At 41.8% G+C, this 26,197-nt stretch overlaps 1 protein-coding gene across 1 annotated transcript in view; it reads right to left on the bottom strand.

Moving 5' to 3' along the window:
• Nucleotides 1-4,556: 4,556 nt before the first annotated feature.
• The window catches only part of LOC136859432 (uncharacterized), a 51,105-nt gene continuing 29,464 nt past the window's right edge, over nt 4,557-26,197 (bottom strand). The window contains exons 4-5 of the mRNA XM_068225506.1: nt 19,942-20,352; nt 4,557-5,201 (exon numbers count right to left, since the gene is read on the bottom strand). Of these exons, the coding sequence (XP_068081607.1) occupies nt 4,557-5,201; nt 19,942-20,352 (1,056 nt within the window). The remainder of the gene's footprint in view (nt 5,202-19,941; nt 20,353-26,197) is intronic.

Here is a 26,197-nt window from a genome sequence, read left to right as displayed (position 1 = left end):
CATCACGTTACGGTAGGCTTAGCGTTAAAGGGAGAAATATGTCATTTGTGGACAACTGTCCGGCCACAAACGTCATTCTTCTTAAAACTCGGCGCAGAATCGCGGTGTTGTCTAGACAATTCGTCACACTGCGGAACTCAAAGGTAACACCTTTCTGAATACTGGAATGTCCCTGTCTGCTGTTTAACTGCTCATCCGGCCGTAAATTGCTTTCGCGTATTCATATTGAAACAGTACAGTGTCCTGTACAGCTCATTGAGATCATAGGTGCCTTTCTACCTTATTAAAATCACTTCTAAAGGTCGCGCCATTGGTAGTAGTATGGGCGATTGGGATCGAGCAGCGTCCGGCCAGAACGGAACCCACGAAAGAGCGTCTGGAAAACAAAGGGAAGGCTGAACAGGAGCCAAGCCCCCGTGAAAAGGCCCTCTCAACTTGCAGAGAGAGTTGGAGATATGACGCGACGCTGAAGTAGTCAAACACGCCCGAGGTGTGGCTTATTTTTCCAGGGATCCAAACTAACAGAAGGAACTTCCGGTTTTTTATGCACGTTTCACGGGTGCCAACGTCGAATTTTGGCGCGTAAAAATTATAAGATATTTTGATCCAGACATGGGAAAATTATGAGAGGCACACCAATGAATAGAGCTGAATTTTCTGCGTGTCCCAGACTAAAAATATGGGACGAAAGGAGGTCACCAGATGTCCAGCCGTGACATATCGCAAACACATGTGAACGAGAAAGCGTCCCCCAAGCTAAGAGTCGCGCTCAAGATTGACTCCACCCCCCAGATGACGCTCATGGAATAATTAAAAGCGGGAAGCAAATTACGTGAAACCTGCCGATCGTCGGGAGAGCACACTTGGTTCAAATAAGAGAGGGAAGAGTGGATTATAATATGCACCATTTAAATGTTTTGAATTCCTGGGATGAAAGGAGCTGCTGTCCTTAATGAACCGTGAATCGTGTACGCCCATTGTCTTCCGGCACGTATACCATAAAGGCTGGGCTGGCCCTCGCGGGAGGCAGTTCTTAGCGGGTCGTTGAGAAGGGACGGTGTCTCCCGTGGTGCTCCAGTTTTATAGTCCGAAACGTAGTGACCGCATACTAAGACAGTGCTATTGTGTCCGTCGTGGCCGTGAAATACGAAGCCTTTGTGAAGTGTGGACGGGAAGCCAAGCGAGCCTAGGCGAATGTCTCTGTGCCGCATGTCATTAAATAAGCTGCGAGCATAATTTATAAATGAGTAGCGGGTTTCGGCTATATACAATGTCGGTCCGTGATATTAGTAAATTGGTATCACCCAAATTGCTACTCTAAGTCAGGGTGCTCAAGTCTCGTGAGCCACCCGATTCCTGCTGTGAACGCGCCCGCTGTGATTAGAATGACCTGCTTGTTCGTGGTGTAAACTCTGTGTGCGTGTCGCGGTAAACAGAGGACCTTGTGACGAGTGGTGAAGTGTTACCCATTTGGATTACTCTGAGATTTCAGCTGTGAACAAGATATCCAGGATGTCGGACTTGTATGGACCAGGGCTGAAGGACAGCACGCCCGTCTCCAGCGCCGAGGCCATGCAGCAGTAAGCGCCGCCATGGGTCTCCCGTGGAAGGAGAAACCACGGCCACCAAACAGATGAGTGATGTCAATATAAATTCCTTAGCACGTTAATGTAGAACCGGTAGTAGGATGAGCTTTCCTCTGTAATACCTAAATGTTGTAAAATAATACATGTCCTAATATGGAAATTTTATTGTTCTTGATCATGTTAACGTAAAATTCAAGGGAAGCTAACTCCCCGGACAACTCATTTGTTTTCTTCTTAACGATTAGTTTATAGTGAGGGGTTATTCTTAGTAATATGTAGAGTATCCTAGCAAGTAAGGGAGACAAGGACAGGAGAATATTTGAGTTCCCCTAGGGGTGGCTGGAACAATAGTAGAAGAGCAGGGAAAACCATGTCCAAAGGTTGTTAGTTAATGTCCAAGGTGGCTAGCGTATATGCTGGGGAAACTCATGGGTCAATCAGACTATGCATGCGTAACTTACACATATAATAATTGCATGCAGGCAGAGAGAAGAGATCCTGTCCGCGAGAGTTACATAAGTATGTTATTTAGGCATAATAGTGAGGGACAGTTCGCGAGTTTCCCGTGATTCTTGATTATTTAACCAGAAATGTATGGAGTTTTTTTGTATGCAACCGGCTGAGATCCAGGGAAGCCGGAGTCTTATGTATAGTAGAAATATAAATATATGCATTACTTTGGGCGGTGAGCAAAGAAGATGAGGAGCATGGAATTGAGAATCATGAGAGTCCTATGCCCAAGGAAGGAAATTACGCGATATGGGACGTGATGAGAGGGCCGAATGCCCCGATAGTTTTATGATGAGATGATTCGGAAGTGATGGTGCCCATAGTTGGCGCTCTTCGAGAAAAATGAGAATGTATAGAATAAATGAGTATTTCTTGGGAATTGTGCGGCAAGATGAATAAACAAATGAAATGGGCCAGAGATATGTGTCTCCGAGGAAAGGAGAGCTGGCCATTATAATTGAGAGGGGTCAAGAATCCGGCGTAGCTAATGAATGAGTGCTGGTTGCAGTACGGCGAATGACCCTCCTTTTCTTTTTATTTGTGCGTGTCTGTTCCGCTCCCTTCGTGAGAGAGCAGTCCTGCTGTACTATTGTAATAAGATTCGGAGCTCTGGGTTTTCACCGTGCTCGTTTGTTTGGTTTTAATGGCTCAGGTAAGAATACTTATATAATGATAATATCACGGTGATTTAGAAGGTAATTAATAAATGAATATGATCTCCTCCAATATCCGGTGATATGAGATCGTAGCTTGTTAGGGATTTTTCAGGAATGTACCTCTCAGTCGGGATTCATCCAGTTCGAGCCCCGGATCAGGAGAGGTCACCTTGGGCAAGCTTCCATTAAGCTTGCGCCGGGGGCAGAAGATACTGATAACCATGTTTTCCTTACAGGAGTAGCCTCCTTTATGCATGAGGTGTGTATATCTGTGTGTGTTTAGTATTTAATATGCATTTATTTTGAGTTCAAACAGAACCGATGTTCAACGTTGTTTTGTCTTGTGACAGATCAGGGAAGTCCGGGGATTTTAGCTAATGGTATGTGTGTTTTGTCTATGTATTATGCAAATATATCTTTTAATATGGTAATCATGTAGTGCAGGAACCGGTTAGTTACGTGCTAAGAACAGGAAATACTATGTGTAGGGACATCAGCTAATTTCACGATGTGATCGACAGAATATAAAAAAATGTCATGAACGGTTTGAACTAATGAGGGAAAGATGAACGATAGCAGTCGCAAAACCTCAATTATACCGTCGTGCAGACGACGCCCATGGGCGAGTCGAATTTTAAAGTGTTAATTATTTTCTTTTCCTCCCGTTTGCGGAGAATTCGTTGTATAGGGTTGTATCTATTTTTATGTCATATTTTGAATAAATTAGTCTTCGTAACTCCCCTTATATGATTCTTGTAATTTGTAGCAGTGCTAAGCAGTATCCAGTAGACAGTTGAACCCAGAGAATCCTACTTTCAGATTACATAAGGCTCCATCTTAAGTATTAGTGTTTTGTTTTTTCCTTTCGAACATACCACCTCCCAAGTGCTCGAGCTGCCGAGGCCAGCACAGAAAGTAGGAGGGGAGCGGTTGGAAGCTCGTTAGGCAATTCGAGCCGCTCTTCACTCTAATCTCATCCGTGGGTGTTTACCCTGTTATGTGGAGGCATTCTTATGCGCGGGTCATCCATTCGAGGCCCGGAAGGGCGTAATATCATAATAATAATTTTGGCTGAAATGCCCATGGCATTTCTGCTATTGAGGCAATCGCTAAATAGTCCACGTTCGAAATCGAGGAGTTCCTAAGACCTGCTCAATCTGCTGGTACCTCCTGTTAATGAAAACCCGCACCTAACCCTGCTTCTGGCAAACGTAGTCTTCATGTTATCTAGGCTCCGGGTTGAGTTGTTGTGAATCGAAGTGGCGAGTTTGCTCCCAGCTCAATCCGTTTGGAACTGAAGGTGTACAAACACGGCAATCTCGTGTCGGTAGATTTACCATCACTTACATTAACATCGGGGGACGAAATTCCAGGATCTCGGCGTCTTCAAACAATCCCGTAAAATAAGTTAATGGGACGTAAAACCAATAACACTATCATTATGACATAATTAGGTTCCAATTTGCGATTACAGAGGGGTGTCCAGATACTTCCGTTCTGATAATATACCTTTCTGTGTTGATATAAATAGATGGTACAGGAAGATTGATGTGAGTGATTTTGAACTAAATAAAATAAAATAAAATAAAATAAAATAAAATAAAATAAAATAAAATAAAATAAAATAAAATAAAATGCAATAACATAAAATAAAATAAAGCGATCGTTGATAGAATGCCCGTGTAGCCTATTTCTTCCGCAGGATCATTTTATTTCAATGTAACAAACGATTTTACTGCATAGTTATTCAACGTATAATATATAGTGAAAAATACTCTTTATCTTATATACACACTGTGTCATGCTACTGTAGAAATTGTGAGGTGGCACAACGAGGAGGAGGTCTTGGGGTGATGTAGCGGGGATGGAAGGCGCCAAGAGCCGCCTCATTGGTGGAGGACGGGTTGTAGTTCGCGTTCGCCGCGGCATTCGCGTTAGGTAGACGAAACAGACGGAATTTGCTGTGCAGTGCTCGAGCGGCGACACAGCCCTGCAATGCCTGGCGGTTAAGTAACCAGTACAGCAGAGGGCTGACCGCAGAGTGTGTGTGTCCCAGTAGTAGACACAAGGGCAAGAGGTTGCGTGCTTTGGCTGCATCAGGAGATGGAGCGAGCTGCACGCACAGTTCACAGGCCACCAGTGGCAGCCAGAGCACAGCGAACAGAGTCAACTGCACCACCAGCATACGCGCCAAGCGTCGTCTACTCTTCAGACTTTGTCCAACAGCGGGTTTCACCAGCAATGGCGGAGGTGGTTTGCGTAGGCGCTTATCCGCTCGTAGGGGTTTCCCAGAGAATCGAAGGTGCTTCTTCTGGAGCCGATGTTTCGCCTTACTGCGTGGCAGGCGAGCTCGTAGATCAGCAAGGTCTGCCTGGATGCGTAGTGCTAGATCATCATCGTCCGATGACGGGTCCTCATCCAGGTTGGCTCGGTGACGATATGGCACCACCTGTAAACAATACGACAGCCTTTTATGGACTTAAAAGTGAATTGTATAAGACAATAACTGGAGATCTGACAGTTGAGTGACATAGTCTGTGGATTCTCACTAGTCGTCTGTGATTTGATCCCCGACCAATATATCGATGGCTTTCTTTTAAAACCTCGTATGTCCAAATGTTCTTCCTACCCATTATATTCCATAAGACTGGTCACGCCTCCCGGTTGTATATTTATATGCAGTCCATCAGAATAATTTTCACTGTGTTCATTTTCCTTTGCTACTGTCTAAAGGAAAATGGACCTTACCGTACCGTATTGTAGGGATGTTGATTGTATGGCAAATTCACACACTCCTACAGTATAATGTATTTAAGGTTCATTTTCCTTTACAAATTGGCAGAGGAAAATGACCATAACGAAAATTATTCTTTTGGACTGCATATAAATATGGGGCTGGGAGGCGTGACCAGTCTTAAGGAATATAATGGATAGGAAGAGTATTCGGACTTACGAGGTTTTTAAAGCAAGCCATCGATATGTTAGATTTTTGAAATGAAAAGTCGTTAGTAAATCGCATAATTGATAATTGGAATAGGCTAGTCCAAAAAGTTTCGAGGATTCCAGAAAACATTTCAATATCCTGTACATTATGTGCAAACTTCTATTTATTGGTCCTAGTGAGATATCGACATGTTTAGTCTATTGTAATTGTAGTGTTAAGATGTTAGAAATATTTCAAGTTGCGCCTGAATTCATATATTAGGGTGAATATCATTGTTATCCTAATATAGGGAACTATTTTAAGATTATTTGCAAGTTGAGTGGCATGACCAAGCTTGTCCAAGAAACAAATAAAATACAGGCTAATAAATCAATTACAATTCACCAAGATATTCATACAATCGCATCAACCCGACTGAAAGCCAGACACCCTTCCCTGCTGCTGGCTCAAAAACTGCTGAAAGAAACTTATTCTGGATTGCGAACCTGGAATGAAGAATGGACTACTTAGAACCCGATGAATGGAGATCGATCTATGACCCTTCGCAGCCTCCACCTGAACTTCATATTCCGCAAAGTGTACAGGTCCCACCAAACGGAGTGCGCACTGGACATGGAAGAAGTAGTTCTGCGATGCATTCTTGGGGTTTACAGTCTTCTCCAAGGTGTGACTGTGGAGAAGAATACCATACAGTGTCACACCTCACCATCAGATGCCCACATAGAGACTTCTCCAGAACTATCGACGACCTTTTGACAGAGCTATTCAGTGGTTGCAACAACTAGACATCCCATAGCACTTCATGTTTTTAATTTGTCAATTTAGGTATATATTTACTTTTATTTTGCTTCATTTCTGATTTTGGTACCTGTATTTTTACATTGTCTGTATTGTACATGTCTCTCTCCATTTCTATTTTGTGTTTTATCATTTATTATACTTATTTTGATTTGTACCAGGTGTATGCATAAGTATTTTCCGGTTTCATTAAGAGATGGCGCCAGCGAACAGTACGCAGCGTATGAATTTGATTCATACGTCAGTTTGTTCGTCTGACATTAACCTACCAACACACACAAGTTGAATCCGCCAAACACTAGCGTCTGTGTTGTATCGTTCAGTGATCATGTCGACGTTTGTGCCAGAAGAAGAACATTTGCGGCACGCATTGCTTTTCTTATTTAACCAAACGAAAAAGGCTGTGGAAAGGCATCGTTTGCTGGTAGAAACATATAGTTAACACGCTCCATCGATTAGAACATGTGAGACACGGTTTCGACATTTTAAACGCGGTGAATTTAGTGTGGAAGACAGTGCACACTCTTGTAACAGAATTGTGTATTATGAACTCTTGAAGCCCGGCGAAACCGTTAATGCACAACGCTATCGCCAACAAATGATAAATTTAAATCACGCATTGATCGTCGAAAGACGACCGGAATGGGCCAGAAGACATGGCAAAGTGGTTTTGTTACACGACAATGCGCCGTCTCACACAACAAAACCAGTGAAACACATTGAAATCGCTTGGATGGGATGACATCCATCCGCACTCGCCGTACTGCCCCGACCTGGCACCATCTGATTATCACCTCTTCGCATCAGTGGGGCACGCGCTCGCAGAGCAGCACTTCAGCAATTTCGAGGAAGCTGGAAAATAGTTCGACGAATGGTTTGCCGCAAAAGACAAGCAGTTTTCCTGACATGGTATTCATAACTTACCTGAAAGATGGGCGAAGTGTGTAAAAGCCGATGGCCAATATTTTGAATAAACAAAAAATGAATTTCCCTTAAAAATTACGTGTTTTATTTACCACAAAACCGGCAAAAACTTATGCATACTCCTTATGCATACATCCGGTATATTATATTACTCATTGTGTTTTTCATCAAGTTGTTTTCTGAATTGGTGCGTTGCTTAACTTATACCATAAGCTAAACATTTTAATTAATTCTGTAAATTTCAATTGTGTGTTACACTACTTGTAAGACCGAGCGAGTTGGCCGTGCGGTTAGGGGGCGCAGCTTTGAGCTTGCATTCGGGAGATAGTGGGTTCGATCCTACACTCTCAGCAGTGTCAGGAAATGCTGGGACTGTACCTTAATTAATGCCACGGCCGCTTCCTTCCCACTCCTAAGCCTTTCCTATCCCATCATCACCATAAGATCTTTCTTTGTCGATGCGACATAAAGCCAATTGTACAAAACAGAAAAGAAGAAATTACTTTTAAGGGAATAGTTCAAGTCATATTCTGCACGTTTCATGTGAATTCCGATACAACTGCTTATAATTATCATACTACATTATTTGTAAATAAGTTTTTCATATGATTCTTTTGTTTTCATGCGTTTTTATTATACTCTTTTCGTTACGATGTAATTTTTAGCAAATGTTGTTAATATGTCGTTTTCCTTTTTGTGTAAAGTTTTTCGTAGTCTCGCGGTATGAAGTGTGTTTATATGTTATTCTCGAAATATGTTAGAAATATTCTATAGCACGGGTGTCTTTACTCTCAGAATCACTTACTTTGCTACTCAGCCGTCGCTCTTGGTTCATAAACGAGGACAGGACTACAAGAAACTATACGAATGCCGTATTTTTTCTGTTCATAGCTAGCCCTGCTCCCATCATTTATCTTAAACTTAGTGTCTAATTATAGATTCCCCTTTCTATACAATTTACCTTCTACGATGACGTATACAATTCATCAAAAGATTACACCTTCAAAACCAGCTCATACACATTACTACATTAGCCTCCTGTTTCTTTCACTGCATATCCTCCGGTTTATGTGAGCTTCAACTCTCAATGCCTTCATATATGTTACTCCAGTTCATAAATATGATATTCTGAGTGTATCTGGCTCTCACTCCTTTTATAACAAGGTAATTTATACAGGACGTTCAATTAAAAGCGTGTAAGCATTAAACAGGACATAGGGGATGCCCAACTGAACATTTTGAGATGGGTAACTATAGTCTGAGAAGCCAGCTTAAGGAAATATGGGATTGATCATACCTGTCACTGCTACTGCTATCCATATTACCAGTTTTCGTATTATTTACGGCTATGCCCGGAAATTGCCATCGTACACCTATACTTACTTTTTACAAAGAACAGTTTATTGTCCACCTAATCAGTATAGTTATTCGAAACTAGTACGTATTGTTTGAGTACTGTTTTTTTTATAAAAAGTAAGTCATAAGTTATGCATCAATACGGGCTCAATTATGAAGTTTAGCGCTTAAATATCGTACACCTATGTCATGTTTGCTGAGGTTGGAGTCTGTTACTTTGAGCACCTGTTGTAAGAGAAAAAATGATACGTTAATTCAGTTTTGTCAATGATACGGTACTGTACAATAATACATTTAAATAATAAACCTACACATGTTAGTATATACAGTAAAATGAATTGTAAATAACTAGCAAACATACGTACGTACAGAATATTATGCCTTCCAGTACTAAGTCTGCAAATCTCTGTGGATGAATTAGGCTATTTGCGACTGGTTGTGACGCCTTGTTTACTTACACACCTCTTGTCACTAAATCATTAAAAACCGGGTCTAAACATAGTCACCTTGGCCTCCCTCTAGTTCTCTTACTCTCCGAGATCGAGTCCATTTTTCTCCTAGGTAACCTTATCTTCCTACATTCATCTCACATGACCCCGCCACCGAAGCCGATTTACACATACAGCTTCGTCCATCGAGTATATTAACAAATCACTCAGTGCTTCATAAAACTTGTCTACTTCATCGTCTTCTGGTCACTCACATGGTGAATACAGTGAGACAATTCTCATCCTAATTCCTCCAGTCACCAAATTTATCCACATCTCTCGCTCGTTTTCATGTCTAACAGGTGTGCTAACATTTTCCCAATGAACAGTCTTACCCCACACTCTACCTTTCCTTTTTTGACACCTCTTAAGAACACATTATAATCCCCTATCCCTTGGTTGTTTGGGCCCTTTACCCTAGCAGTAGATAAGAACCGCTGATACTAATTTTCCGGTTGATCATCGTACAACTTCATTAGGTCGCGTTGTAGATGACTAATGCCTCGGTTCGACTTCTTAACGTACTCAGCCACGTAATTCTCACATATATGCTCTTCGAGTATGAAATACAAGTCAGTATCGAAATCCGGTGACAGTACCATCCACGGATTGAAAGAGTCGGTATAGATCTCAGTTAAGCTGCCCTTGAACATGAGCAACGGTCGTCGTAGCGTCAATCGGATTATATTCAAATACTGTTCCTTCGTCGAATTGTTATCAACGTAGAACTAGTTCAGTGTGTAATAATATTTTTCCTCGAGAAGGTTGCGAAGTATAGTTGCCTTATGTCGAAAAGCACTGCATCGGCCATCCTCTTTGCATGTCGGCAGTAGCACTCGTGTCTCGATTAGTACGAAATGTTGAACCGGAATGTTGTTTCATCTGGTTTGGTGCAGGTAAATGCATGCCTGTAAACTAAATTGCCATACTGTTTTCCAGTCTAGTGAAAGTGACTAACGGAACACGTAACAGAGGCCTTGTGCAGGTCTTTCGAGTTGGTGCCTTATAGGAGACCTGCGAATCTATGAGGTGGGGCCCCACCTATGATGAATTCTAATGGTGAAGACAGCACTCACACCGATCCCCCGAGTCTTCGAAATTAACCAATCAAGATTACAATCCTCGACCCGTTTGCGAATTGAACCCGGGAACCCATGAACCAAAAGCCAGAACGCAGACCATTTAGCCATCGAGCCGAACAGAGATCTGTGATTAGGTGAATGGTGTTGGGCATGCTTTCGGACACTGACTCGTGAGAATCACAGTCTAACCACAGGAAGATATGCACATTCGGACTGCGACGATGTTCAAATCCAATTCTTTGAAAGAAATGCGAGACACGTTACTTGCCAAATGGATTCATATTGACTTTGGCTTTCGGAAATGTCATACGCAGTCTAGCAATGTACCGAATTAAACGCAGCGCGTAAAAGGGTCTTCGCTAACTAAATGGCAGCGCATGGTTCAAGTCTAGCATTCTAACGTATTATATATATATCCTCGGTGACAGGCAACCGAATGATTCTGATTCAGGTTGAACTTCTGCTGACACCATCGTATATTGCAGGAACGAAAGCTCATCAGCGTACATGTCATAAACTATGTTTAGTGAAGTTGAGTGCTACCCTGGAGCAATACTGAGACAATATTACTCATTACGCAGCATAGTGTGCTGCCTTGTAAGCCGAACATCCGACTCGAATTCACACCTGTCGCACTGTAGATACTCGATCGGCTCGTCGTTGGCGGTGGCTGTTGCGGAGTAGTTGTTTATTTCACTAGCATTGAACGAATCCTAGTTTGGTGTGATGTTGTACAACAGTTGTCTAATTCGGAACCGCAACCAAGCTTCCGTCATATACTTTGTGAGCATGCCTCTGATCAGTGGTGAATGCTGCAACCAAGACATGGGCTATCACTAGACTTAGGTTGCCCATTTTCGATAGTTGGTTTAGTGAACGTCAAGCCTTAAGGGTTTTGAGCTGCAGCTAATAGCCATCGGAGTAGCCTGCCCTAGCCTCTGCTACTGCCAATACTTAAAACCTAATCAATGTAGATGGTAGCCAACGAATCAGCCTCCTCGTACTCTTAATTCCCCTAGCTTGGGGACTGGCTACTTATGACGTCTTCACCATTCATTTCATCAGGTCACCAACAAGCCTTCCCAGAGGCTATGCATCATCATAATCATTATTATTATTATTATTATTATTATTATTATTATTATTATTAGTAGTAGTAGTAGTAGTAGTAGTAGTAGTAGTATTTCTTAATCCGTTTGTCCTCCAAGGTTGGTTTTTCCCTCGGACTCAGCGAGAGACCCCACCTCTACACTGGAATGTGAGACTTTGGCGCGGGGGACACAACTGGAAAAGAGGACCAGTACTTCCTCTAGGTGACCTTACCTGTTATGCTGAACAGGGACCTTGTGGGGGATGGGAAGATCGGAAGCGATAGACAAGGAAGAGGGAAAGAAGCGGCCGTGACCTTAAGTTAGTTACCAACCCAGCATTTGCCTGGAGGAGAAGTGGAAAACCACGGAAAACCACTTCGAGGATGGTTGAGGTAGGAATCGAACCCTCCTCTACTTAGTTGACCTCCTGAGGCTGAGTGGACCCCGTTCCAGCCCTCGTACCACTTTTCAAATTTCGATGTAGAGTCGGGATTCGAACCCGGTTCTCCGGGGATGGCATCTAAACACACTAACCTCTACACCACAGAGGCGGACATTATTATTATTATTTATTATTATTATTATTATTATTATTATTATTATTATTATTATTATTATTATTATTATCTCAGTTGCAAACAATAAGCACGGCCAACAATAACGTTTGTGAAGTTCGCATGAGCCACATAACCACAAATACTTTTCATACTTAAGTTGAAATACCCTTTGTGTGGATTCTTGTTTTACTCCTCCTGTTCACACTGTAACTGAGTAAGAGTTGGGGTAGGCTTACCATTTTTAATTATGAGCAATTTATCTTCATATTTCACTTGCGAGAATGGTTTATCCAACAAATTACACACGGTTCAGCCATTTCACAAAAGCTTTTTTTGTTAGGGGCTTTACTGACACAGATAGGTCTTATGGCGACGATGGGATAGGAAAGGCCTAGGAGTTGGAAGGAAGCGGCCGTGGCCTTAATTAAGGTACAGCCCCAGCATTTGGCTGGTGTGAAAATGGGAAAATACGGAAAACCATCTTCAGGGCTGCCGATAGTGGGATTCGAACCTACTATATCCCGAATGCAAGCTCACAGCCGCGCGCCTCTACGCGCACTGCCAACTCACCCGGTTTTCACAAAAGTAACATCACAAAGTCACAGTAATGTTAAACATTATAACTTCAGATAAACTAAAATTGTTCCGAGATCAAGTGAAATATACCAATAATTTCCAACTATAATCAACCCATAAGATGTCCTGTACATGCAAAAACAAACTCGTGATACTGTAGCACATGGGTGAATCCCATCAATTCGGACACTTCCGGAGTCTTTGGGTCTTCTCTTTCCACCGCTGTCTCTCTCGTTAGCAGCGGCGATTTAACGGACCGAACCCTAGCACAGCTCAAGGTTAGTATCCCTTCGTTCCCCGCACCATTCGGACATTCACCAGCAAGCCTCACGCGCCGGGTCGAGGAGAGTGGGCCAAAGGCCAAGGCTGCGATGTTAGTCTCCGATGCCTTGCTCTCAGAAATACGAGCGACGTTCTTTCTCAATGCTTTCAAGTTTTGTAAATGGAAGAATGTGTCAGATGCTTACATTATAATATTTACATTTCCATCATACTCATTTGAGGCTTGGGCTTCACTGATAGCCTTGGTAGCCCTCAGTATACGCCACTGCCTCTGATATACGCATCATATATATGATATGTATCATATTCATCATGACGTTAAAAATAGCCGTCTGATCAACGTCCGGACGAAGCGACATCTGCTGTACCGTAGTGTTAACATCGACGGGCACTTTGATAACATGACCGACGAGGCCATAGTTGCCGTTATAACGCAGTCAACGTGTTTACATAAGCCTGTCAACGAGGTGACACTAGACGAGCACTGGTCAGGTCTACAATGGCCAATCTATGCTGCCTAGGCGGAAACACCAAACCGTTCGATCGCTATAACGTGGGCACTTTATCTGAGTACAGTGATTTTATACAAGTGTTGCACAGTTTAAAGTCAGGACCTGCCTAGCCAGGGGATTCATTACTGAGCAGCTTTAAGTACTTTGTCTTTGGTAACTTCTATGACCTCAGAAAGCACAGATCACACATGTTACACTTATGGCCAAACGGTTTGTTGACAAATGTATTTCTGAAACAAGCTATTGCTACTTCCCTATGTTCTCCATAGTCTGTATTCTTCTTCTTTTCCTTCTTCTTCTTCTTCTTCATCTTCTTCTTCTTCTGTGGCTACCACTTTTCCCCACACCTGTAGAGTTGCGGGTGCGAACTGCGTCGCACATGTGGATTTGGCCCAGTTTTACAGCCGGATGCCCTTCCTGACACCAACCCTACATGGAGGGATATAATCACTATTGCGTGTTTCTGTGGTGGTTGGTAGTGTGGTATGTTGTATGAATATGACGAGGGTTCTCCATAGCCTGTCATCACACAAAAATCATGTCCAACATTGTGGCGTTGACGAAGCAATGATTTCATTATCTGTTTGCATGGACAGCGCTGCGTTAGACGTTCCTACGCCGTCGTTGACCCTCATGAATCACTGGAGCGGAAGTTCTCTTTCGTTCCCGACACCGCTTGACACTCTCATAAGGTGTTTAAGAGACATCTATGGATTTCTGTTGAGATGCTCTTTCCAACCGTATACGATTCCGGAATTTCAAATATTCTACGAGTATGAGCTGACATTGTGTTGAAATTGGTCTATTTTTGAAATCAACTAAATACAACTGCACCAGAAAAACTCGAAAGTAATATTGTATACCTATAATAGGTGATCAAAAAGTTTTCATTTGACGGCCGTGCAGTTCTGAATCGGGATGACAATCAGGCAAAATCGCGGCGAGCATTGAGGCACTTATTCCACCTACGCACCAGGTCGAAGATCCCCGTGTGGTAAAACACTGCTGGGTGAAGAAGTCCGTAACCGCCTGCTGCATATCCTCGTCCGACAGGAAGCGTCGAATCTTCAAGGGGACCGAAGGCGAATTAATCGCACGGGGAGAGATCGGGACTATTTATAGGGCGGGTGCTCGAGTGTCCGTAATGGATGACACTGGCCTTCCAGATCGACCGGCGTCTTGTGTCGAAACGCGACCCACACGAAACTTGTTGCACCATTCCATAACGGTGGTTTTCAACATATATGCTGCCCAATACGCAGTCTTCGGAGAAAACAATAACAGCACGTTGGTCCTGTTTGGACGCATCTGGTAATGATGTTGCCGAAGTCCACGTCCGCATTTAACGCACGCACTTCGGCACGGCACAACTGCCACACTAATCACGTGGCGTACATGTCCGTGCTTACTGTATAATCGTATCGGAGTCGTACTTCGTTGCATGTCCGCTGCAGCAAAGCCCACAAAATGTTCACTTTTTGATCACGCCTTATATTAACACTAGCAGTTACCCGCGGCTTCGCTCGGGTGAATTTCGTATTGTGATAAAATTAATCGTTCCTCCGTAATGTATTTAGACATTATCTGAAAATTCCTAAAGTATAAAAACTCAGCGGAAAATTGAGTTTCATTTACTCCCAGAAATTACTTGTAAACCACGTTTGTGGTATAGCCATTAGGGGATAAAATGATCATGCGACACAGAACTGTACATGTGAGAAACAGTCTTCTCTCAAGATGAAAAATAAGGTTTTTTTCATTTTTAAACTAGCAAATGTACCCGTGCTTCGCTACGGTATTCCAAATTGTATACGGATGTCGAAGTGAATATACATGAAGTGAATAATAAATTTTAAATTGCATGTCTCTTGGCGTTATCCGAGAAAAGGCATAGGGAGGTTCGGAGACGTTGTTTCCAATGTAAAGTGCGATTTGCGGAGTTGTGATGATGACTACAGGTCCACTTGTCTACCACAAATTACTATATTTTAGAAACGCTGAATAGGGTGAAATTTGTGTAAGGTTTTCACACAGATACTTATGCGTTAGATTCAGACATAGGATTCGGCTCACATATGGCTACTGGGTGGGCCAATATTCGTGTAGAATGCGATGATCACATCTTTCCTATAAGCAAATAAACCATCAATTATACGTGTACAAAGTGCAAAATTTAAGTAAATCCAGAAATATAGCCAAATTTAACGTATAAGGGGTAGAGATACGACAAAAGGTCATAGGACCAAAGTTGTAGATCACTCCAAATTGAACCGGGTTTGTGCCATCCGTGTTTTGATACGACTTACCGTTTAGCCACCAAATACATCGTAAGGAAGGTCTGCACCGTCATTAAAGTTGTCTCCGTATTTCCATATTTTTCGGTGGTAAAAAATAAAATTTTTAAACATCTCGAAAATTTCCCGTCAGTTACAGGCAAAACGCTATAATTTTGCACAAATTTCTATTTTCTCGTCTGGGAGATTGTGCTGCCATCGTGATATGCGGGAGGGGGTTAAAAATTAGGACTTTCAGGAAACTGTTAAGCCCATGAAACCTATAGGTTATCGTTTTGGATAAATATCACCGACTGTGTTCTTATGTAGATTTGAAACTCCCAGCGTGTCCCCCTCAGTGAATGTTGAGAATTTTAGATTTTTCTAGGAATCTGAAGTCATCAGTTTGTCTGGTACCAAGTTTTAAGTTTCTAAGATGCTTTGAACGGTCTCATTAACTCTTTGTTTTCATTTTTATGCCTTAATTTATATATAGTACAGTATATATAGACGCGCCAAACTGACTACAATTTATTAGTATGTATTATATTTCACCCGCTTCCCTAGTAGTTCTAGGGGCGTCTTACTCCAACAGTATGCTTTCCAGGTAGTAAGTCATACTTGAAAGTCATACTGGAACATACACACGTCCATTATCTCGGTCATTTTTGACAATTTTATTTTTTCACCCTTTCTCACCCCTATTCCAAAGGGGGCTGAAGTTGGACTTAAAAAATCGTGAGTGTCACTATTCATTTCAGCGAGCCCTAAAAGTATAGATTCGAAACTACTTTCCATGATTTTAATATCTCACCCCCTCGCCCCCCGCCCCTCAGGGTTCCTGGGCTGTTTTACCCCCACATGGTTTGTCTCCTGATACTAAAAATTCGGAGTGTACCATTCACCTCGGCGACCCCGGAAACGATGTATTCGGCACTATTTTCATTTAATGTTATATATGACTCCCCCTCGCCCGCACCCCCAAAAAAAATTCCGGAGTGTCACTATTCATCTCAGCAACTCGGAAATTTATAGAGTCGACACTATTTTCGTTAATCTGTGTATTTGACCCCCTCGCCCCCCCCCCCGCCCCTAAGGGCTGTCTTATCACCACGTGGACACATACATCCATTTATATATATATATATATATATATATATAAGATGAAATTTCAAATACCAATTTTCGCGTCTGTAACATCTTCAGTTTCTGAGATATAAGTATCCTCATAAAAGCTATTCAACCACTTTTTCACCTTTTTCGCCCCTCTTAATGGAATTTTCCGGAAACAAAAAAATCGTGTTTATTTATTTTTAAAGGGGATTCAAAATATCAATTTTCACTACTGTAACAGCTTTATCCTTTATAGATATAAGTATCCTCATACAAATAATTCAACTATGTTTTCAATTCTTTCACCCCATGAAGTGGATTTTTCGAAAACAAAAGAAGACATGTTTCTTTATTTTTTAAAGAAGATTCAAAATACCAATTTTCTTTAGTTTTTTAGATATACGTATCCTCATACAAGGAACTCAACTATATTTTCAATTCATTCACCCGACCCCCCACCCCAATGAGGACTTTCAGGAAACGAAAGAATACACCTTTCTTTACTTTAAAAGAAGATTCCAAATACAATATTTCATGTCTGTAACATCTTCAGTTTTTGAGATATAAATATCCTCATAAAAATAATAAAAATAATTCAACTTCTTTTCACCCCACCACCGTTAAGTTGATCCACCCAACAAAAAATGCGCGTTTCTTTATTTTTAAATGAGATCCCAAATATCAATTTTCACGTCTGTAACCTTCAGATCTTGAGATATAAGTATCTCAATGTAAATAATTCAACTTTTTCACTTCCTTTCACCCTCTCGCCTTAAGTGAAGTTTCCTAAAACAAAAAATACGTCTTCTTTATTTATAAAGGAGTTTCCAAATACCAATTATCACGAATGTAACATCTTCAGATTTTGAGATATATGTGTCCTCATAATATAAATTCAAATCCTTTTCATCCCCTCCCAAGTTTCCTTATTTTTAAAGGAGATTCCAAATACCAATTTTCACGTTTGGAACAAATCTAGTTTTTATTAGATATAAGTATCTTCATACAAATAATTAAATTAATCTTTCAATCCTTCACCCCTCCTTAATTATATTATTTAATACGTGTTTTTTACTTTTAAAGGAGATTCCAAATTCCACTTTCCAGGACTGTAACATCTTAACGTTCTGAGATATAAGTATCCTCATAGAAATAAATCAACTCATTTTTCAATTCTTTCACCCCCTTAAGTGGATTTTCTGAAAACAAAAAATACGCATTTCTTTATTTTTAAAGGAGATTCCAAATACCAATTTTCACAGGAGATTCCAAATACCAATTTTCACGTCTGTAACATATTCAGTTTTTGATATGTCATCATCTTAATAAAAATAAGTCAACCCCATTTTCTGTCATTTTTACCCGCCCCTATCAACGTATTTTCTCCGAAAACAAAAAAAAAGGTTACTTTGTTTTTTAAAGTTAAAAATACCAATTTTCACTTATTTAACATGTTGAATTTTTGAAATATACTGCAGATATGTTCATTTTAATAATTCACCACCTTTTTAGTTCCGCTTAAGTGGATTTTCCGAAAACAAATTATCTACATTTCTTTTACAGGAGATTCCAAATACCAAGTTTTACGTCTGTAACACGTTACGTTTCTAAGATATACTGTAGATATAGTTTTTCTAAAAATTCACCCCGTTTGCCACGCCTGTTCACCTCCCATTGCTTGGATTTTCCAAAAAACAAAAAATACGTGTTTTTTATTTTTAAAGGAGATTCCAAATACCAATTTTCATGTCCGTAACATCTTCAGTTTTTGAGATATAAGTACCCTCATAAAAGGTAATCAACCCATTTTTCACAATTTTTTCACCCCTCTTGAGGGAATTTTGCAAAAAACAAAACAGGTTTTTTTACTTTGAAAGGAGATTCCAAATACCACTTTTTACGTGTGTAAACTTAAGTTTCTGAGATATAGATATAGTCATCTAAACAATTCTCCCCTCTTTTCACCTCTTTAGCGACGGAATATAAAAAACATCCTCTTCTATTAAACACCTACTCTCTAATATGAATGTAACCCAAAATTTCATGTTTTTATGTCGAGTAGTTTTGGCTCGGTGATGATGAATGTCAGTCAGTCAGTCAGTCAGTCAGTCAGTCAGTCAGTCAGTCAGTCAGTCAGTCAGTCAGTCAGTCAGTCAGTCAGTCAGTCAGTCAGTCAGTCAGGACATGTTATTTTATATAAGTTATATAGATTAGAACTGTCTACTTAGACCATAACGAGCGTCGTGGCTTCACTGAGCCAGAAGTTATAGCAAGTGAAAATTTCCAGATGGTACGAATCGATAACAAAATTTTGAGACACACACCACTCCATCCCGGACATGAGAACAGAATCCCCAATAGGTGAAATACATTCTGTGACTCTTTAATTATAATGAGGTATCATTTTACTTTCGATGTGAAAGAAAGGTTTTGACTTAAAACGCGAAACCGTATCCCCTGATTTCGTTATCGTCAGTTTGTCTGTAATACCCTCAGTACATTATCAATTCAAAGATTTGTTACCACCATGAGACAATCCACAAAACATTTATAAGACTTGTGCTTACATATGCCTCCGAAACTTGTCCATGAACAGCAAAAGATACCGGAATGCTGGATGCCTTCGAAAGAACGATACTTTGAAGAATCATCGGCCCAGTCTGTGAAAGAGGAACGTGGAAGAGAAGGTACAATAATGAATTGTACACCATTTATAAAGGTCCACCCATTAGAAGTATAGTGAAATGAGCCATATTGAGGTGGGCCAGGCACGTAGCATGGATGAGTGATGTGGAAGTACCTAAAAAGACATGCACTGGGACAGAGAGGACGAGGTCGACTGAGAACCAGATGGATGGATGGAGTCATTGAAGGTCTTCGGGAAATACGCTATAGGAACTGGAAAATTTTAGCATTGGATCGAGGTAAATGGCTGAAGATTGTTGAAGAAACCAACGTTTGCAATGAACTGTAGAGCCGTAGAAGAAGAAGAAGATTGCCGCCATGAAAGAATTCAAAGGAAGAAGCTTACTTCCTTTGGTAATAGACCCATCTTATGTCCGTAACTCGGAAAGAATTTAATAGTTTTACCTCAAACTTCCTATCTTATTTCTATGCACTGAAATTCAAATCACGAGAAGTGGAAAGCTGTTTTCAATGCTACCATAACTAGCATAGTTTTTACATTCTATACCTTTGAAGGTCCCTCGTTGGCGACGGAGGCTACGATGATAACGTGGCGAGGGCGGCAGAGCAATGGCATGGGAAGCGGCACCTCTCCTCGAGCTGCTGCGGCAGTGAGGGACGTCTCCACGAGTTTCATGGCGACCACTATGTGACACATCGTCACAGCCACACACGGAACGACGTGCACGAGTACCAGATGGATGAACGTTAGCACGAGACGCAGCAGAGGGGAGACCCAAGATTCCCGGCAGTGCAACAGCGGCTGTGTGGCGCAGCACAGTAGCGTGAGAATCCACACCGTGGCCATCATGGTGCCTGCAACGTAGCGACGGTGCCTGAGTCGAGGATGGGTCACCACCGCGTAACGATCCAGCGCTAGCATCGTCAGTGATAAGGTGCTGGCTGAAACAGGCACCGCCTGCAACACACCAAAATGGTTACGTTTATCACCATTCCAGATAAAATTGAAATATTTCTGTTGGAAATGGCTACAGAAACTCATTGAAACTCAAATTTTTCCCGATATACTGGGTAAATTTCAAATGTAATAAAAATAATAATGGTGTTAACCGACTTCGAAGCAACTTAGAAATATACACCCACACTGATTAAGCGTAATCCGGAAAAGAAGGATAACATTTTAAGCTCACCTCTTCAGATTGCCAGCTGAAAGAATATGTGAACGTTTGTTATCCTGCTTCAGAAGTCTCTAAACGATCCCTCCTTGGTTGGTGGAGATCGATAAAGATCTTTTAAAGTATGGAATCTTAGAAACAGACATTCAACTCCGAGCATTACTCAAATACAAACTTAGACAGGTTCACCAAGAGGAAGTCCCAACTCGACTGAAGAATGCCCATTCTGAAGCATGGAAGAAAGCACACATTGAGAAAAGATGAAAAGCTGGTGGGCCCGCAAGAAGACAAACAGTTCAGATCTCGCCGTCCCTAGTGGTTCTAACGATAATAATAATAATAATAATAATAATAATAATAATAATAATAATAATAATAATAATAATTGTTACGGAGTTTCGTGGATTTGCAGAGGTGAAAGAAGGTTCGGGGGTGAACAGGTCTCAAAATACGAAATTAAAGTGAAGATAAAATTTAGCATGGTTATATTTTCTTTCCAAGATTAAGAAATAACAAGAATGGCAGGTACAGAGTAGCGAAGCAACCAATCGAGAATGTACAATTACAGAGTTAGAGGATTTGGGCTCAGAGAGCCAGACACATAATTCTTGAGCAATAAGCCCAACCTTACGCTATACAAGATTTAACAAAGGGGCAGAAGACCCCAATCATGCCCAGGAGATCTTGCTCCCAATTACACAGTAAAGCCTCCTCGAGGCACGCATAAACAAATTTTAAGAAAGAGCGACCCGCTCTTAAGTTCAGGCCTATCAAAGGCCACACCAAAATCCACCTTCAAGCTGTCCCCCAAGGACACATACACAGGGGTAAAAATACCCAACCTACTGAGGCCTATTCAGAGAAGAAACAGAAATATTACATGGCCTCTAAAATACCAACTTGAGCGGAGGCGTTCTTGCACTCCTAATATACTTAAAACCTACTTGGCACTAGGCCTCAAATGCAAGGGCTAATCCCATACTAAAGAGGTGACTTATAGAAGGAGACAATTTACATTACGTTAAAGAAAAAACGGTTGAGAAAATAAGTTCACCTCAATACAATATGAGTGGGAGCTCGAGAGGGTTAAGCACTCTCTATCCCAATATGTAGTTTAACAAGATAGAATTGATACCAAGTGTCTTTACATTTTAGGGAAAAGTTACATGGTAAAACGCTTCGGACCTGCCCCGAGAGTTAAACTGCTGAGCTAGCAAGAAAATAAATTATTAAACGGCCATTACCTGGTGGTTGAATTGCTGCCCGACGAAAGAGGCGCTTCCCGCCCCCTGCTACGTACTTTACACACTGAAAGATGTTACTGAAGTGGCACGGAGACCCGAAAATCAGCAGTTTATATACTCTCGCGGAAAGTTCGAGGCGTTTCAAGAATGAGAACACCCTCCCACAAGAATTTTATTGGCTAACCAAGAAAACCCCTACACAAGATGAAGAAGAAACACATTATTGGTGGAAAATTAATTCGAGAAAGTCGGGATTGGTAAATTCAAAACAAGGGGAAAGAAAGGGTTAATATTGCCAACTTAAACAATGACTGAAAGAAATTTAACAAATAACAAACTTATGAATTCAAAATTTCTCCAAAATCATAGTTCTTTCAATTCGCACTAGGGTGCACAATTGTAGTTCTTCAGTAGTGCCATCTGGAAGAGAATGTCCACACTTCTTACTACCTGCAAAACAAAAATACATCGAAAACGACCCAGTTCAGAAACTTCAAAATTTCCAAGTAGTGACATCTTCTGAGAAACTTGAAAATTAACACAGTAGATAAAGTTCAGGCTTCCTCCAGTAGGGGAGTTTCAACTGGCGCAAAGTTTGAATTAGCGACGTGGAGGTGTACCACCCGGTACAGACCTCCCCCCCCCCAAAAGTCCCTCCAAGGGGTAACACAGAAGAACATAAACTTTTGTTTCAACATAAGGTCCAAGTTATGATGTTGATATAGAAGTTAATTGCAGAAGTATTTACCAACAAATTTTCTTAAAATGATTGGATCCGGTTTCAAAATTCTTTGATTACTATTGATGTAGTGTCTTTATGCTTGTAGAAGTTGAATTCAGAAGGAAACTTTTAGTTTTTTAAAGTTGAGGAAAGATTTTCTAAGTCCACCAGATATTGCAGTTGAATTCAAAAATTGTAGTAATGTAGATATTAAATGTCCATGTAGCTGATTAAGTGTATCAATTGCCGATGACTTTGACGGCCAGACCAGCCGCCGCTGCTTGTGTCCAGAGGAGGCCGCTCGGACCCCTCAAGTACCCTGAGATACCGCTCGCCCGCCCTATGAGAGGAGCCGTGGAGTTGAAGCACGCCGCGCCCGCGGCGAACATACAGGTCGCGGGCAAGTTGCAGGTTGTGCGCCGCACATCAGCCTTGGCCGGGAGGAGGGCTCCGGCTCGCCGTACACTGGTTGGCCTCACTGAAGGGGAGCGGGCCCATACCCCACCTCAGTGATGTACGGCGCCGCGCTGCTGCGGGGGCATTGAAACATTAAAACTCGGCGGCAGAATTTGTTTGACCATAATTTTTTAGGGTACAGTCTTTGTGGCGAGGTTGAGGGGCCAGCGGCGTGGAGATATTTATTTAATTTCAAAGCCACTGTGTGTTATGTTAGCAGGAGACGGGAGCATGGTAATGGCCATGGCAAGGAGAGGATGTCAGTTTAACTGGTCTGGGAAGGTTTACAATAAATGCTTAAATATAAAGAACATTATAGAAAGGGCAGAAGGCCTTAAAAGTGAAACCCCTCAATATAACCTTCCTATTTCTTTCAAGATTATATGAAGCAAGTTAGCACAGAAATTATACAGGTTTCACCTGCGACAGGTGAACCCTAAATATCCTCTCGGTGGCGGGATTACTTAACAATAAGGTAACGGGAGTAAGGAAATCGAGAATGATACACGGCCCATGAAATCTGGGCGCAAGCTTGCCCGCGGGAACAAAATTCTTGACCATCACCTGGTCACCTACCTTCAAATGGGTGGGTCTCCGTCCACGATCATATCTTTCCCTAACCTTTTCATGAGACACCTTAAGATTGGCTTTAGCCTTTTTCCAAAGATCTTTAATGTTATCTGGATCTATTGTCTCAGGTAGAATGTCACTCAGAGACCAGAGGTTAGAGAGCGGCGTGTTGGGAACAAACTTGAACATCAGCGAAGCTGGCGTAAACTTATGAGATTCATGAACCGCCGAGTTCAAAGCAAAGGCTAACCAATGCAGGGACGTGTCCCACCTAGAATGATCTTCATGATGATAGGCATTAAGCGCGGACCTGAGATTACGATTAACCCGTTTAGCCAGAGATGGTTGAGGGTAATAAGCAGAAGTTGTCACATGAGAGATGGACAGGTCAATGCAGAATTTACGAAATAGATTAGATGTAAAAGCCTTAGCATTATCAGACACAATATATTGACACGGACCAAAAGAAGCAAAGATAGAATTTAGACAAGTAATGGTGGACTGAGCGGTAGCCAGCTTAGTCGGAAATAACCAGGAAAATCTTGTAAAACCATCTACACATACAAAGATGAACTTGTTGGCATTTCCCTTTGACTGGGGGAAGGGTCCTACATAATCAATATACAGGCGTTCCATAGGGCGCGACGCTTGATGAGAAGACAACAGGCCTACCTTGGTGGACATGGTTGGTTTACTAAGCAAGCAGGATTTACAAGCCTTTACTAGTTCACGAATTTCACCGTCCATGCCCTTCCAGATGAACCTTTCACGAATGTTTTCACGAGTTTTAAAGATGCCTAGATGCCCCCCTAATGGGGTCTCATGATAGTACTTAAAGATCATAGGTACAAGAACAGCTGGACCTACAACCTTCATCATCTTATCATGCCTCGAAGGGCAACATAATACACCGTTCCTCAGTACATAAGGGACAACATGTTCCCCAGAAGAAAGGGTTTCCATTATCGGAGCCAGCGTCGGATCTTCACGTTGATATTTCTCAATGTCCCTAAAGAGCATGGGAGCATCTGTTAAGATGGCATTAACCTCAGATAGTATGGACTCGGGAGGGGATGAACTATCGACCGGTTCATGGGTCTCGACGTCGTTGGAAAACATACGGCTGAGTCCGTCTGCGACAACATTTTCGGTACCTCTGATATGCCTGACATCGAATTGGAAGGCAGAAATTAGGATGGCCCAACGGGCTATACGACCAGTACGACGCGGCTTACCTAAGACCCAGCTTAAGGCTTGATTATCCGTCTCCAGGTCGAATTTGACATGTTCCAGATAGAGACGGAACTTTTCTAAGGCAAATAAGACTGCCAAACCCTCGAGCTCATAGATGGAATACTTGGCTTCTTGAGCCGATAGAGTCCTAGATGCATAGGCGATGGGTCGCCTCCCTAGTTCAGTCTCTTGAAGAAGGACTGCAGCTACCGCCGACGACGACGCGTCGGTTTGGACGATGAATTTCTTCGAGAAATCGGGCATAGCAAGGACAGGGGCATTACAGAGAGCTAATTTAAGATCTTCGAAAGCGGCTTGTTGAGAAGGTCCCCACTCAAATTTGATGCCTTTCCTACGAAGAAGGTTCAAGGGCGCCGCTCTATTAGCGAAGTTAGGAATAAACGTCCTGAAGAAATTCACCATACCAATGAACCTGGCGATACCTTTGATGTCCTTAGGAGGTTTAAAATCACGGATGGCCTGTGTTCTAGAATGATCGACTGCAATACCATCAGGCGACACAATATGCCCTAGGAATGACATGGAGGGCTTAGCGAAGGCAACGTTGGATAACTTCACAGTTAACCCAACCTTACGAAGGCGATTGAGAACTTCTCGCAGATGATCTAGATGTTCTTCGAAAGTCTCCGAAAATACGACGACATCATCAAGATGGTGATACAAGTACTCGAATTTGATGTCGGAGAAGACCCTATCTAGCAGTCTAGTGAGTACAGCTGCTCCCGTGGGGAGCCCTAAAGGCACGCGGTTGTATTCATACAAGTTCCAATCCGTGGCAAACGCTGTAAGGTGTTTAGACTCTTCCGCTAAGGGAATTTGATTATAGGCCTGATTCAGGTCCAAGATGGTAAACAATTTAGCTTTACGAAACCATGAAAAACAAGAATGAAGGTCAGGAAGGGGCACAGATTGTAACACCACCTTCCGATTGAGAGCCCTATAATCAATCACAGGCCTGAAGCCACCTTGGGGTTTCGGGACTAGAAAAATAGGTGAAGAATACGCCGACTTAGAGGGTCTAATAATACCATCCTTTAACATTTGACCAATGATTTCTTTCAGAGCCTTCATTTTAGGTGGAGATAGCCTATAAGGTGGAAAACGGACCGTAATAGAATCCGTGACCTCAATTTTGTATTCAATAAGGTCAGTAACACCGAGACTATCAGAGAACACCTCTGGAAACGACTGACACAACTTACGAATACTATCAGCCTGCTCCTCAGGTAGATGTCTAAGGTCTAACAACATCTCATCCTGGGTAGGCGAAATAGATGAACATGATGCAGAATTACATTTCAATAATGGGATTTTACAATTAGACGCAAATTTGAAAGTGCACGACCTACTCTGAAGATCGAGCACTAGACCGGTGTGAGAAAT

This window comes from Anabrus simplex, chromosome 1 (assembly GCF_040414725.1).
Source record: "Anabrus simplex isolate iqAnaSimp1 chromosome 1, ASM4041472v1, whole genome shotgun sequence".
Taxonomy (NCBI): Eukaryota; Metazoa; Arthropoda; class Insecta; order Orthoptera; family Tettigoniidae; genus Anabrus; species Anabrus simplex.
This window is presented reverse-complemented; position numbering and strand designations above follow the sequence as displayed.